Source organism: Musa acuminata, chromosome BXJ3-4 (assembly GCF_036884655.1).
Source record: "Musa acuminata AAA Group cultivar baxijiao chromosome BXJ3-4, Cavendish_Baxijiao_AAA, whole genome shotgun sequence".
Lineage (NCBI taxonomy): Eukaryota > Viridiplantae > Streptophyta > Magnoliopsida > Zingiberales > Musaceae > Musa > Musa acuminata.
In genome coordinates, this window is record NC_088352.1 from 32185633 (window position 1) to 32201507 (window position 15875).

The following is a 15875-nucleotide window of genomic DNA, read 5'->3' on the forward strand; positions in this document are numbered from 1 at the left end:
GCTACAACTGCTCGATGACAAAAGGCATGCTATTTGCACATACATTTCAAGCTAACTCTTGAATCTTGCTCTCTTTTGTTTTGGGCTTCTTTATATCGATTAGGTTATGTAATATTTTTCATCCATATATACCTATTACTGATGTTGCTACCAATTCATGCATACTTAGTCATATATATGTTCTTTATATTAGAAATTTTCTCATATTGGTGATAGTCATCAAGAAATTATGGAGAAGAGTTACAGAGGAGAATAGAGAAGCTCAAAACTGAAAACTATTATTAATAAAGATGACTCATAATCTATCATACCTCACATCTCTAATCCTTTTTTGACCGAATAAACTAATTGACTTAGATGATAGTTGTGTGAACTATCCTCGCACAGTCCTCTTGAGAGCAATTGACAAGGACTGACACATGAGTGTGTCAATCATTTCATATAGTGTCATTTATATGGCAAAAGTTATGTCGGGTCTGAGTTTTCATCGTAGATTTTCATAGTAAAGAGTTAGAACCTGGATGGGTTCCTTCCTAATGCTTTAGATGAAGGAAGATTTTACAAAACATTCAAAGAATTAGGCTGCTTTCCTACTTGATCTCTCGTTTTATATATATGATATGTTGATCCATCTTGAAAAGATAATCTCTGACTTCAAAAGGAAGTCCAACCATATAGTATAGTATATCTTTGATCACTTTAATGCTTATAGATCCTAACTGAAGGTGTGATATCGTAATCACATCAAATATTTAAGTTATGATTTGATTTTATTTCCTTACTTGTTATTATAATTTAAGAAAATCTTAATCTACTTCCTTGTTTATTGATATGAATTAAAAAAATAACTATTAAGTATTTCAAATATAATAATATCATATTTGTTAGTATATTAAATGGAAATAATTTATATTAAATAAATACGAAAATTAAAATGAATTTTCCTTAATAGAGGCTTACCTCCTCCTATTCAAAGGGAGGGATTTCTCTCCTTCATTCCTCACCTAGTCGAGCTTGGCAACGAGAAGAACGAGGAGTTATACCTTGTTGACAAGAGGTAGGTTTTCCTACCTTTCTTAAATTTAAAAGTTTTAGTTTTTATTTTGATTCTTTAAATGTTGAAAGTTTGTATAGTTTGAAAAATATGTATCAATTCTTTAAATGTCAAAAATTTTGCATTAAAGTAATTAGTTAAAGTTTTCTTTGACCCACGATTAAGGTTTTTATTGTAGAGTCAAATATGTTAAAAATATATTTAGTTTATCTTTAATCTTATCTGGATTAAAATCTTGTTAGATTAGAATATATTATCTAAAATTCTTTTTGATATTCTTTGATCTGAAATTTAAAATATATTATTCTGAATGATTTAAAATATCACCAGAATATGTTAAAATTTTATATGTGTTGAAAACATGATTTTTATTTAAATTTAGAAGATTATTTTCTTATATTAAAACTTATCTCTCGGTCCATCTTTTAATGTCTTATGATTTATAGTCAAATTTAGAATGTTATTTCTTTGTATTAAAGTTTTTCTCCTTGTCTATCTTTTAATGCATTATTATGTTTTTATTTATATTGTTAATGAGTATATGCTATGATATGAAATTGAATATTAATTGGAATGAAATTTCTCATAGGTCAGGCCCAATCCACGGGTCAAGCCTTGGCCCGTAGGCTACTCCAACCCAACCATTATGGGCGGTCACATGAGACGCACATGACTAATCCATGGGCCAGGGCTGGGCTAGTTTTGTGTAATGCATGCTCAATCATGTATAATGCACATGACCAGTAGATGGACTGTCTCAATCTAGCCCAATGTTATTGTTGAACTTGAGCCCAAATGTTGATTGAACTAAACTAGACTTGATTAGTCTAGATCAATTCAGGGTGATTCCGAATTGATTGACTTATTCAAGTTAGTTTAACATAAATTGAACTTAATCTAGTCTAAATTATAATAGTCTAGGGTGGTCCAGACCAGTTAAATAAGGATTAGATATCAGTTCAGTTAGGCTCTAGTAAATCGAGTTCAATTGAATCGATTAAACTAGAGTTCAAGTCAATTGAGGGCTAATTTATATTACTTGATATTGATGATCTTTGAAAGAGATATTTTAAATATGTTATTTCATCCTGGATATGACCAGAGATTATATTATTTTCCTACCGAGAGTAGGAATGTGTCCCCACTTTGGCAGGTGTGGGACACCACTCCATCCGCTGTTCCGCTGTTGGGAGTGTGATATGAGTTTGCCTCCGAGTGCTCGGTATTTGATATATGCCAATGGGATGATTGATTGAATTTTGATCATATATACATTTTGAGTTGACTTTTAGGGTTCCTACTCAGCGTTGTTGAATTTTTTTTATTTTTTTATTTTCAGAGCAGCCTCCCTCTAGTACTAAATCGGATTCCAGTGGAGAGCGGACCTTCCTCTACCTAGGTAGAGTCACTTGGATGATTCTTAAAGTTAACATCACCATGTTTATTTTCTATTTATGATTCGATGAATAAATGGATTGTAATAAATGAATTATAATAAATATTTATGAATGATGAATAAAATGTTATTTATCTATTTGGCCTAAATGTGCGTGGAGTCTCTTATAGCATCGATTGAAATTTAACAATGGTGCTGGTTATTAACTTTGCAGGAAGCACTGATGTGCAGTCAAATGAATGGGTGTTTTTTGGGCTAGGGGTAACATGTGGTGAAAAGTTGAATGTAAAGGATTAAAAAATGGTTAATGGATTATTTTTAATCATTCTCGTGAAGACGGTTTTTTGGATATTTTGATTATAATATATTTTAATTGTTCGACACATGAAGAGGGTTTCAAGGTAACGAGAACTATTTCCAAGCTCATCTTATGTTGAGATGTTATGAGATAAAAGGAGTTCGGTTTGAACTACTTTCAAGCTCATCTTATGTTGAGGTGTTATGAGATAAAAAGGACATATCTAAAAAGATCTCTTTGATGCTTAAATCGGTAAAAATTAAAAGAATTCAATGAGATATCAAAATAATTGCATCTGTAGAGGGAGCCCGGCGGCATTAATGGAAACATCGTCTTCCTCCCAAGACGAGGCATTTAAAAAGCTCGCTGTAACTTCACAGGACAATTGATGCTTAGGTCTCCCATGGCGCGACATGCGAATCTCTTTTTTAATTGCTTCATCTGTCACATTAAATATACCTAGGAGGACTGCACTTATGAAAGAGCACATCCCTCTCTTCTTGTCCCTCGTCTTTGCCCGCACACATGTGAAGAGAGATCAGTGATGCGATGGATTCACTTCCATCCAGTCAAATCCGGCCGGGCATTGGGTGCTTTGTTACTACACTTTTATTATTATCTTAGGCAGCTCAAAAACTCCGGCAGAATCTCTCTCTCACAATATTTATACAATTAAGGACACCGGAATTTTGTGCACGATAAAAAACCTCTAGAAAAATTAGAGTATAATAACTATTCATTCAAGAGGCAGCTCAAAATCTAAATGGATTGTCTTTCACATCCTACAAGTACGAAGCCTAACCAAACCACATCTTTTTTCCCACTGCTTGGTGGCACGAATAGATACACCGCCACTACTTTCCAAAAAAAACAAGAGCAAAGGACAGAAGTAGAGACCCAAAAAAATATATCTCTTAATTATAAGGGAGGGATGGCGCAAAAAAAAGAAAAAAAAAAGAAGAGAGAAGCTATACTATTAATGAATATTGCTGCTAAGCCCACTTAGCCAGTAGAGACATCAGACCTGCTCCAACAAGCAGAGATACATTTATCATAAACTGCAATCTCGCTTTACTCTGCACCCGCGGGTTCATAAAATCTGCGGCAAGCAGATCCACCAGTGCCATGTAGATCAAGATGCCAGACGCGACAGAGTTGAGACATCCTTCCACGATCAGAGCGGTGGGGCTGTTCTCGTCGTAGACGGATGCTATCCCAATGCCTATCGCGATCCCAACTGGTGTTGTGAGAGAAAAGAAGAGCCCCATGGTCACTATCGACTTTGCCTTGAACTTTGCCTGCAAGTAATAATAGCAGGTCGTTAATGGAATTAAACCAGATTTTAGTCGGCCACTCGGTTCTAACTAAGCAGCAAACGGAGAGCCGCAAAGCAAGAAAATCTAATACTCGTGAAGCCCCCCACTAGTATTCAGTAGGGACGACAGTATTTATCCCTATCTTTAGGCGACGTTATCCACCCATTTTTATGTGAACACACTGCTTTCGTGCAAGGCTAGGAAGCGATGCGAGGCTATGACTCGGTGAAAAGGTGGGCTGGTCGTAGTTTGCGGCTACGCATACCGAACATAAGCTACAGCTTGTATGTCCTGCGTGAATCTAATTCCTGTTCAACTTAAACTTCATTAATCTGGCTCAAATTCTCGGCAGTTCAGTTTATAAGGATTGCTGTGCTTAACATAAACAAACGAAATATGATATTAAAGTATAAAAACTCATCGACACCAATTATGTACCTCTTAATATACTAATATAAACTGTATTCAACCAAGTATTATTATACCTGAACGATGCACCCTCCCAGTCCCATGCCCTCGAAGAACTGATGAAAGCTGAGAGCAGCTACCAGAGGTCTTATGGTGGATGGTACCTCTGATGCACCCAACGAGATCCCGATGATCACGGAATGAACGATGATCCCGAGCTCCAAAACCTGTCTCAGGTCCATCAAAATTCTCAGCACTTTTACTATGATTCTTATTCCAAAAAAAGAAAAAAGTCTCGAGTTTTCCGTGAATTTAATATGCTGAGAAAGAAAGCATCAATTTTTTTTGTTTTGTTTTACCTGAGAGATAACTCGGTTCCGGATGAGTTGAGCAGAAGCGTCCGCCGAGTCCATCATCGTGGAGCCATGCGCGTGGCCATGGGTTGCATGAGTGTGCACGTGATCCAAGCCATCGGATGTCTTCTCCACATCCGCGTTTGCCTCGTCGCTCACCGTCGTCCGCATCTTATTGCCGTGGAGGCGATTAAAGTATCCGGTGGCAATCGTATCGATCATCAGCGTTCCGACAGCGGCGACCATCGCGCCAAACCCGGCGAAGGGGAAGTCCTGCCAAGGGCTCGATGGAAGACAGGGTGACGTGAGGTTTTCGAATGCATCGGGTAGGATATGGATAAATCCGGTGGCGAGAATGACTCCGGCAGCGAAGGCCTTGATCACGAAGAAGATGTCCTTGTCGGGACGGAGCGCAGGTATCCATTTGCCCAGGATGGGAATGCATACGCCAAAACCTCCGCAGACCAGGATAGAAAATATTGCCGCGATCTTGAGCGGCAGCGCCTTCTTCTTATCGCGGCCTTCCTCGTCAGCCGAGCAGTCACAGTCGCCGCGAGCAACGAGAGGAAGCAGCAAAACAATGAGAAAGACGAAGCACCAAACGCCTCTCATCTTCTATCCGGGTTGTGAGCGTGAAGAGGTTCGTAGAATAACATGTATATATAGAAAAAGGAGCGAATCTCTCACAGTTGACGGAAATACGCTCTCTTTTATTTTGAGGTTGGGATGAGCACAATAAGCAATATGGAAGTATGAAAGAGAGAACAAGATTGGTTGGTTGTTGGTGAGGAGACGATGAGCACACCAAAAAGCCATGGGCTTGGTTGTTACAACAGAATTAAATTATCATTATTATTATTATTATTATATGACCGGGTTTGGATGTGTTGTATTTACGGCTTGGATTTATCCAATCAAATCAATTAATGGAGCTCTCCAATCAGGGATTGTTTCGAGTCAACCAAGTGTCGACATAATGTTGTCATTCCGATTTGGAAGCGTCAGTTTCCTTCCCCGGAGAACAACGCAACTGTCGAATCAGCAACGTGGATCGTCGCAATTATAGGCGAGTGGGGTTACCATAACACGTGGATTCATCGCAGCGAAGGCTGGTCGGACGATACGACCGTCCCTCACATCCATGATGTGACGACACGCGTCCGTTGCCACTTGCCTCGTAAGATTTCCAGAGCATGCGGCTTTCCAAGTCCCTGTGTGAACCGAAAGCACGTCTGCTCGGGTGGAGAATCTTTTCTGAACGGGTGGCTGCCATAGGAGAGTGGACTCCAAGTCTTCTACGATAAGAACGTAGATTTCCCAAAGGCATCACGCGCTCCATAATGGGGCCCTTGGAATACTCGGTGCTGCAATCCCTTTGGAGAGGCGGAACCGCGAAGGGGCAGTGAGAACAGGCGATAACTGGTCCCGCACATTGCACCAAGGATCAGTTGACTGCGAAAGTCGACAACTCTTAGTCAACTCGGGTACGAAGTTTTGGGACCATGTATAAGATCTTTCTTGTCGACTAGTATATGATGTATACCAGACTATCATAGAAATTAAGATCTCTGAGAGTCAAGAATGGAGAACCAAAGAACGGAAAGCAAGCCAAGCTGGTGATAGGAGACAAACTTTGAAGAAGAACAAAAGCAAAAGACTCAGTCAAACGAAACAAAAAGGCAAAATACTTTATGAAGCCATGGCAGATTTAGTTTTGTGTTTCTGAAGAAAGGATCAGGATATAGTCAGTAAGCCCAAAACCGCAGCTGGTAGACTTCTGATTGCCCATTTGGGCGTCCGTAAGGTTGGATGGAGGCTTTAGGGGACCAACAACAGTCAAAGTCGAGGCTTGATTATTTCTTTATAGACATATTATGTAACTCAATTTGCATTAAGATTATGCAAGTCTAAATAAAAAAATAAAAAAATACATCTCAACAGGTAATGTTGAGTAGGATAACTCCTAAACATGAAAATGATATCAATAATACGGGCAAGCAGATATAAAAAAGAATAAATAATTTAAAAAGGAGATAAAATGAGTAATAATATGAAATATTAGCATAAGGGTTATATAACATAATATGCTTTTAACATATCAAACCATCAATAATAGCTCAATAGGATACTTGACTTGCGAGATGGATAGCTCTCCAAATTATAGAGGATCCATTATAGGGATTGGCATCTCTTGCCTACCATGATGGAGAGGTATCTCCCCCATCAGGAGACAATGTAGTCATGGGTCACTAGTCCTCTAAGAAACTTACCTATCGATACATGCCTTACGGTCCCTCGGCAGCCATCAATGTTCTCAACATATATAAACCATATCTCATGCAGATAATATACTCTGATACGTAGTTTCAATTGTCTAAATATATGCATAGAATATATGGATAGGTAATGCAAAAGTATCGAACTATCATGCATAATTAGAAAGAGTTGAATAACTTCCATGATCAAAATGATAGTTGTTCACTCCTTATAATAAGATCCACTTCACTTAAAATTTAAACCAAGTATTGATTCTTCTGCATCTTTACCAAGATTTCATGATATGATCTTTCACATTAAGAAGCTTCAGATGCCATCTCATAATGATATCAAATGCCACAAGTTCAGAAATCTAGTACGACCCAACAAGTTCGGAAATCAAGGTATTTACTTTATCTAGCATGCATCATATATAAGATCCAAACCATGTACTAAGTTGAAGAGTGATAATGAAAGCATAACATGTTCTTAGCTGGAGTTTGGGTTCGTGCGGGGCTGCCCTCTACATGAGGTAAATAACACTTGCCAACGAGATTAGAATATGGGCTAGACACGAGTGGATCGATATAAGATTATTACTAACCCGAACGAGAATATGGGTGTTGTTCGTTGCCATTGGTAGTAGCCCTAATCATGGTTTGGAACTTTCGATTTTGGTTTTAGAATCCATGGATTCGATGTTGATTTTGGATGGAAATCACTTGTTCCGGTTTTGAATCGAAATATTGATTTTTTTTAATCAAAAATAATTTAAACATACCAAAAATTATAAATTTATTTCTAAAATTTTAAAAGGAGGATGTATATATAAAGAAATATAAAAAATAAATATCTTTATTTTTAGTTAATTTAGTTACTTTTTTAAAATTAACTAAATCAATTTCTATTTTTTTTTATTAAAAAAAATTAACTAGATACAAAAAGTCGTGTGATATATTTTTTGATTATTAATTTCTATTTTTTTTTTAGTTTTCGATTTTTCTCTCCCTCCTAATATATATAAAAGTTAATAGTAAAAGAGCGAAGATATGCGCAGCTGACCGATTCAATAGTGGACCAAATTCCACCGTGATGAATTCTACACATGACATCAGCTTAAACCAATCGTAGACAAGAAACAGAGATCACTTGCCGCTCCCGTCGAGGCCGTCGAGGCCGTCTCGGCTTCATCGACATCTGCACAAACGAGACGCTGCAAGCTTTCACACCTATCAGAAGAATTGGTAATCAAAGCACCTTTGGCTACTCTATATACGCACACCCATGGTTCCACTCACAAGCCACTGGTCTTATCTCTCTCTCTCTCTCTCTCCACCCCTGTCAAGACCTCTCAGTCCACCAAGTCATACACCCACCTCAGATCGGGTTCCGCAAACTCCTCCCCACTTTCCTCCGTTCCCCCTGCTGAAGTCCCTTCCGCAAGCTTTCCCACCCCTGCGGGGACGCCGCCGCCAAGGCCCTCAGGCCGGAGCTCGTCAACCGTGTGCGCGAAGAAGCAGATCTTGCGCCTGCACGCCGGCCCCGAGATGCACATCCGGGTCCGGTATCGCGTCGGGTGCAGCCAGAACTCGAAGACCCCGTGGGCGAACTCGCATTTCTGGCCCCTCCGGCAAGCCCCTGTCTGCCGGAACTCAGGGCAAGGGATGCCATGGTTGGGGAACCTGCGGGGGTCCCGGCGCCGAGCCTTCTCGCCGCGGTGCGCGTACGGGCACGTCATCCACTGGTGCGGGTACGCCTTGGCGCACCGCTTCACCTTGAACTCGTACATGAGGAAGTCGTCGAGTTCGGCCTTGGTGACGCCGTAGGCGAGTCGGGCGGCCTCCGAGAGCTGGAGGTAGCAGGGGAGGACCAGGATTGGGTACTCGTAGTTCATGTTCGGGATGTCGTTATGCATCCTAAACATCTATCTCTGTCCTTTTCCCCCTTTATTTCCGGCGTTGTGTTGTCAGAAGGAGAAGGAGAGCGTGTAATGAAAAGAGGAGTAAATGAGCACTGGAAAAGCCACCTTCTTCTTCTCCGATGACGTCGACGGGTCTCGAACTCGCGCTATTTATAGAGGCATCGCCTTTGTTTGGATCTGCATGCATGTTAGGCAAGTGTAACGTACAATTCTGCCACCAACTCGAGTAGTTAAAGTTATGTAACCCGATGACCTATGAGTTGAGTACCGCAGAACACTGCACACCACAACTCCATGGACATCAAACTTTAGGACGCAGTCTTAAGTTCTGCTGGTGGTGGTTTCATGAGGAGCCAAGTCATGGCTGGATAACACGGCACCACCGGGGGAGGAGGTGTAAAGGGCGGGGGCGACGGACGCGTGGAGCGGTGCCATTCGATCTGTTGCGGGCGACGACAAGAGATGCAGAGGGCTGTTCTACGGGTATCTGAAACGGCTTGATGCTTTGTCCGAGCTCTCCGGCAGCGGACAGAATGGTTGGTGGAAATGGTATTTCTTCTTCTACTGGTGGCGGTGCATTCTCAGGCAAAACACGCAGGCTTTAAGTCTTATACAACCATGTTGTAGACAAACGATTGCTTGATACTAGAGGCAAGAAAGAAGAAGAAGAAGAAGAAGAAGAAATAGAGAAAGAAAGAAGGGGAGGGGAAGGGAAGGAATAATTTATATGAGAAGATGAACAGCACTCCGATCTTTCCTTCTCTATTTCATGAAAGATGAAGGTAAGACAGATTATGGAGTCGATCTAGAGGAGCAAGACCTCAAGATCCTGAGGAGGAAGAGGAGGGTTAGCTAGTCTTGAATTTTGTTCCAAAAGCTTAAGTTTATTAAGTTATGCATGAAAATCTAAGATACTTAACCCCACTTTCTCACTTATGAATGCAAGACTATTTACTTAATTTTATTTTCCAAATTTTACCTCTAACATAAGAATATTTCATAAAACATCTATCTCTCTTCCTTTTTTTTTTTTTTTTTTTTGTGGAGCTCATCCAAAACCTTCAGTGTCTCTTTCTATATAGTTGGTTTCTTCCAATATCACCAGACTAGTGTATCCTTAGGATCAAATAATGTAGATTATTATATGACCCGATAACTTAGGATAAGATATATTAAAGATTTAATTAGATTCTGATTAAAATTATTGTTCAATTGAAAATAAATCCTAGTATTGGAATCTTACTATTTTAACTCTATCTAGATCCTTCTGCTCATCTAATTAGATTCGGGTTAAAATTATAGATCAATTGAAGATCTATAATAATAATAAGATATTCTCAAGTTCATCTGATTGATGGTTCTCTAATATATCAATTAGAGTGGTTATATAGAAATAGAAAGAGAAGATAATGACCTAATCTTTTAATGCAGAACTATAAGGGCTTCACACGATGTTAGATGTATGATAGTTTAAACATACACTCTAAACTCTCGAATATATTTGGTGATGTTATCGAAAATGATCATCAATTTATATTTTGAGAGATTTTTTTAAATCCATGTACATGCATTTGAAGGTCCATCTAAGAACAGCATTAATTCTCTAGACACTGGTCAATGTCTAGCTTATTGTTATTGTACACACACAGTACAGTGAAGGCTTAGAAGGATCTCCATGGATGGCGATCATGTTCCCGACGGAGAAGATGGTCGATCTTGAAGCATTCAGCAGCTGGGAATGGGCACCCCGGAACCTTTGACATAGGCGGCCAACGGCCGGGCCCCCGACAGTACCGCCGACGAGCACGGGTTGAGCTCCACGGGGTTGCAGGTCACCGATGCTGTCGGTGCCGCCGCGGACAGGAGGAGCGCAGAGGCAAGAAAGAGCAGCAGTATCGGTTTCATGCTGTGTGTGATCATTGTGATTAGGTCAGATGATGAGGAAAGATAACCACATCCATTATTTATAGGCCTGACAGAATGGCTCAGTGGACGAAGGTGGCAGCATTGTGGATGAGCACCCATTAAAGGAAGCATATGCGGGCAAAAGCTTTCACGAGGTGATGAGTGGGAGCCTTAAACCTTCAAATAGATGGTACGAAGTGTGACAATATTTTTCTTGTTGCAATGAGAGAATGGAAGAATTGGATACGTGCATTCAAGTTTGATTCTTATGCAAGTAGGGAGATTTTTATAAGTCAAATATTTATCGTAAAATTTGTAAAAGAATAATTTTATCGTAACAATAATTAAATTCTTATAGATAAATATTAGGTGAAAAATCATAACATTTGAGTGAGCATGATGTGATTCAATCTAGGAGCGATGAAGTGACCATTAAGGTTTCTTCAAAGCCTTCCCGAGGGCTAAGGCGAATATGCTTTTATGTTAATTCTAAGGTTGATGAGTCAAAATAGTAAAAAATCTTTGATCTCGATTAATATATAAAAGATAACTTTTTATACCAGATAAAAAAATAGAATATTTGATAGAATATCCGTGAGGGGATAACTCATAATCATTCTTTTTAAATTAATCGTTCTTTATGCCAATCAAATTACAACCACGTGTGAAGTTGTTAATGATTGAGAAGATTTTTTCCGTAAACAAAAGTGAGTAAATCATTGAGTGAACCTTACCGATAATTGTTGGATTATAATTTTTAACCAAAAAAAAAAAATTTCAAACTTATAAGTGGGAGAGAGGATTTATCACCTTAAGCAATTGTATGAAAGCTTGGCCTTTTTGTGAGTCTAATATTGATTATAGCATGATCATAAATGTCTTGGAAACTAACTTTGTTTTGATGTCTACATCATCATTAGCCCCCATTAGCCCAAAACTTCTGGAAATATCAATTTCGTAAAATGAGCCAAAAACATAAAAATAATTTTTGTGAATATAAAATATGAATATGGGAAGAAAAGTTTTCATTCAGTTGAAATTTAATAAAGATGAAAAAAAATCAATGGGCCTATGTTGTTTTATATATGAAATCAGGTTTTTTCTTTTGCATAAAAAAATAATTTTGAATAGTAACAACTTTTGGGAATCACATACTTATTTTTTAGCAGAAAACAATTTTTTTTTTATAGATATAATTTTAATATAATTTTATATTTGGTATGGACAAAATTGATGCTCACTTGAAACTCAACTTGCCAAGTGGTCATGAGGGTCCAGCTAGCATGGTGATGATGTGATGCCAACCATGAGGAAGAATCCATAGAGGACTGACTAAAGGAGTAGCTTCATATAGAAAACTATAGATGAAGCTAAAGACAACCGACAGAGAAGTATATAGTTATAGGAGATATGATATGATCTCATTTGATCCAATGTGAATAGCTCTAAAAATCTTGTACCGAACATCCGAGTATGTCCCTTTAGCGAGTAAGTCACCAAAATATCATCAAGAGGACTATAGTTCACAAACCATCTGAGAGTCGATAGTAATCTTACAATGACCACTAGGCTTGGAGAAGTTGCTCGATCAACTTGACATCGTCTCCTCTTTCTTCTGCTAATCAAATGATCGACGGTCACTCGTTCCTACTCCATGCTCTTCACCGTAATTGATCACTGTATCACATCATGCACGATAGCTTCATCCATTAGCTACAATGTCACCAACTGTTGGTTCCAGCCCAAACGAGGGCTTGGACTAATGTAAGCCCAAATCTGATTTATCAACAATTAAAAAAAAATAAAAAAAAATAAAAAGATGTGCAGTTGAGGGCAGTTAACGAGAGGAAGCGTTTGTGCGGGCGGCGGCGTAGAGAGAGAAGAAAAGAACATAGAGATTTTGAGTTTCGGTTCTGATATACTTTTCTACTATATTCACTTTGTAAGATCTAAAATTCTTTTTTTGATGAGATTCATGATGATGATGGTATATTATTCTTGAGTCTATATCTATGTTCTTAATGATATTATGATCCTTAGTTATTCTAAAAAAGATTTACTATAAATTTATTATCATTATTGGTGATAGTGAAAGTTTAAGGTGGACTATAGTCCTGTATGATTGATTTATTACTCTACTATTTTTGTTGCTCTAGTTGATATTTATATTTTGACATAAGTTAGTATTTTGATGATGAACCCATTTTGATACACAAAGAGAGAAAAAAATTATTCCGCTTTAATAGGTTTTTTCCAATACCATTAACTTTGTCCGTTGTCCATAAGATCATCCATTGACTTGATTCGTCCTTTGCATTACATCTTTCATGGACATTGTAATGTTGCATCTAGGGTTTATTTCAAAGATGATGATAAATAAGGATGTCCTTTGGAAAAAACTCAAATGGAAGACATCTCTTTGGAAAAGCCAAAAAAACCTTTCCCGAGAATTTACCAAAAAGTAATTACACTTCTTGCACATGTAAATCCAATTATTGAAGCTGTTACACATGAAACCTCGATGCACAATCTTTAAAAATTTTGCATGGTAAAACAATAAAATTGATTAGGATGAAAAATAGAATATGATCTAAAAAATAATTTTAAAATAGGATAATTTACCCCCAAAAAACTCTCAACAATGGGGTTTTATAAGATGGCACCCCTGTGTTTTTTTATCAAAGGGCACCCTATTTTTAAAACTATGATCAAAATACCCTGCTATAAAATAACAAAATGATAGTTGATGCTCGTTGATTATGGTTGACTCTAGTTTTTGGGCTGAACCGATTTGTTGCCAAACCGATTCAATAAAACACTAAGTATTTGATATATTCTTTTTTAAGTTCTAGATAGCCCTTCGTTGTTTTCCAAATCGCACCATTACCCCTATTCTACCAATGCAACAACAACGTTAAAGATCGTCATCACCAATATATAAAGGAGATCTAGTTTACATTAAGATCGGTATATTCTATCTTCAAGTTTCAACTTCTTTATTCGAGCACTATTAATTGGAATCTTAATGACAGTGTAAGAATGATTGTCTAGTTGTACTTAGTCAACAAATTTAAATCATTGATATAAGATAGTAACATGGGGGGTGATATATAATTGGTTTGATAAAATAAAATATAAATAAATATATACAAAATATACTATTGACAAAAGTTGGTAATGTCAACATAGGAATTTCCTAATCGCTAAATAATTTCTCAAACATATATCTAAAGTCAACGCTTCAACATCTACGGGTTCCCATAATTAGGAACTCTCAAAATTAGAGTAATATCGGTCAGACTAGACTTGATTAGGTCACCACCAAATGTAAAATGAACTAAAATACTATAAAAAGTAGAGTGAAACATAGAAATGTTAAGAATATTTGCTACATAATAAAAAGGTGTCTTAATAAGAATACAAAGAGACGACACACCCTAAAGAAAATGAAAATCTAAGTGCTCTCAACTTCTGGGTTTACAAAGAAAACATCTAAAATGATTGATATAATAATGATCATTGACTATACATTATAGAGAGTGTTCATGGGTAGTTGAGAAAGGATGAGGTGGTGACGGAGGGGGGGGGGCGACATAGGAGAAGATGATACAACCGGAGATGAAGGAGGAAAAGGTATTTCATGCTTCTTCAATTTTACATCTTAAAAAAATTAATTAATTACATATGACTTGATAATGATTAATATAAATCTTTAAGTTATGATATATATTAATTATACTAACTGCATTATCTTATCTATCTTCTTTTTCCCAAGTTAAAGAGATCTATGTAATGGCATCATTTTGTATATACCTACAAAAATAAAGGTTATAAATAGAGGACATTGTATCCATTAGGGATAAAAAGAAAGAGAAATTAAAACATATACATATTAGAGAGTTTAGTACCCGTACATTCCAATCAAACAATATGTCTAACTAAATGAATTAAAATCTTATTTGGTAAAGATAACTTACAAGCAGGTTATCAATGAAGTGCGATGATCTAAGCCTGCTAAAGGGCGAGCGGGTTATCAAAAGCAGGCAGATTATTAGCATGTATCATCAACCATATAAGATGATAGATGATAATTCATAAAATAATGACACGCTCGAACTCTAATGTTCCAAAATTTGGAACTCTATTTTATGAAATCCTACAAAGGCCGAATTGAAATCTGATGCGAGGTTTAGGCCTCATTTATCCTCTTAACATCACAATCAAGAAGACTAACTACACACTCTTATCATAGTATTTAAACCATAAAATGAGATCAAACATTTTCTCAAGCTTTTAGATGTTGCACAACCACATATATTCATTATTTATCCTTCGGCACTATCACTACAAGCACATAGCTACATGTAGTCATTTAGTTCATGTTATGCATTATATATGAATAGGTCCTCATAAGACTTCAACCAGTCAATAATCTTGTTGGAATTAGTATGAAACAACAATTTGGATTATGCATGTATAATGACAATACTAATTTTCATAACAATATAATGGCGTCTAAAATCATAACAAGTGAAGGTACAACAAATTGTCAATGCAAAGATCTTCCTTGAATATAGTAAGCACATGAGAAAATTCAAGTGTTAACGATTACAAATTACTTTCCTACTCATAATAATGTTGTGCAAGCATGACTATGTAAAACATACACTCACCACTTGTTCAGAGTAAGCAACTTCTTCCATTTCTATTAGGTGACTAGATAGGTCGCTAATTGGTAGAAAACAAGATTAGGATGACATCTAAAATATTCGATTACATAGCTCTTAGATAGTCTTGTTATTTGTTATATTACCTAAGAATTCCATATAATATCAAGTGTTAATGTGAAACGCACATATCAATCAACATAGCAGCACATACAAATTCTCACGGGAGAGGAGCACAAGAGTTTGCCACTGTCAAAAAAGAGAGGAGTAGTTAGTCATCATTCATCATCGAAAATGAACA

The 15875-nt window shown here is 37.3% G+C and overlaps 2 protein-coding genes across 2 annotated transcripts; both read right to left on the bottom strand.

Annotated features, from left to right (window-relative positions):
• Positions 1 to 3458: 3458 nt before the first annotated feature.
• On the bottom strand, positions 3459 to 5549 carry LOC135637368 (zinc transporter 8-like). Its single transcript, XM_065150084.1, has 3 exons — positions 4832 to 5549; positions 4550 to 4699; positions 3459 to 4046 (listed from the first exon to the last, which is right to left on the bottom strand). The coding sequence occupies exons 1-3, from the start codon at positions 5435 to 5437 to the stop codon at positions 3741 to 3743; spliced, it is 1062 nt and encodes a 353-aa protein (XP_065006156.1). The 5' UTR covers positions 5438 to 5549; the 3' UTR covers positions 3459 to 3740.
• A 602-nt stretch (positions 5550 to 6151) lies between these two features.
• Positions 6152 to 9172, bottom strand: LOC135636392 (zinc finger CCCH domain-containing protein 35-like). Its single transcript, XM_065148079.1, has 3 exons — positions 8458 to 9172; positions 6369 to 6456; positions 6152 to 6277 (listed from the first exon to the last, which is right to left on the bottom strand). Exons 1-3 carry the CDS (start codon positions 9003 to 9005, stop codon positions 6152 to 6154), a joined length of 762 nt encoding a protein of 253 aa, XP_065004151.1. The 5' UTR covers positions 9006 to 9172.
• Positions 9173 to 15875: the final 6703 nt, after the last annotated feature.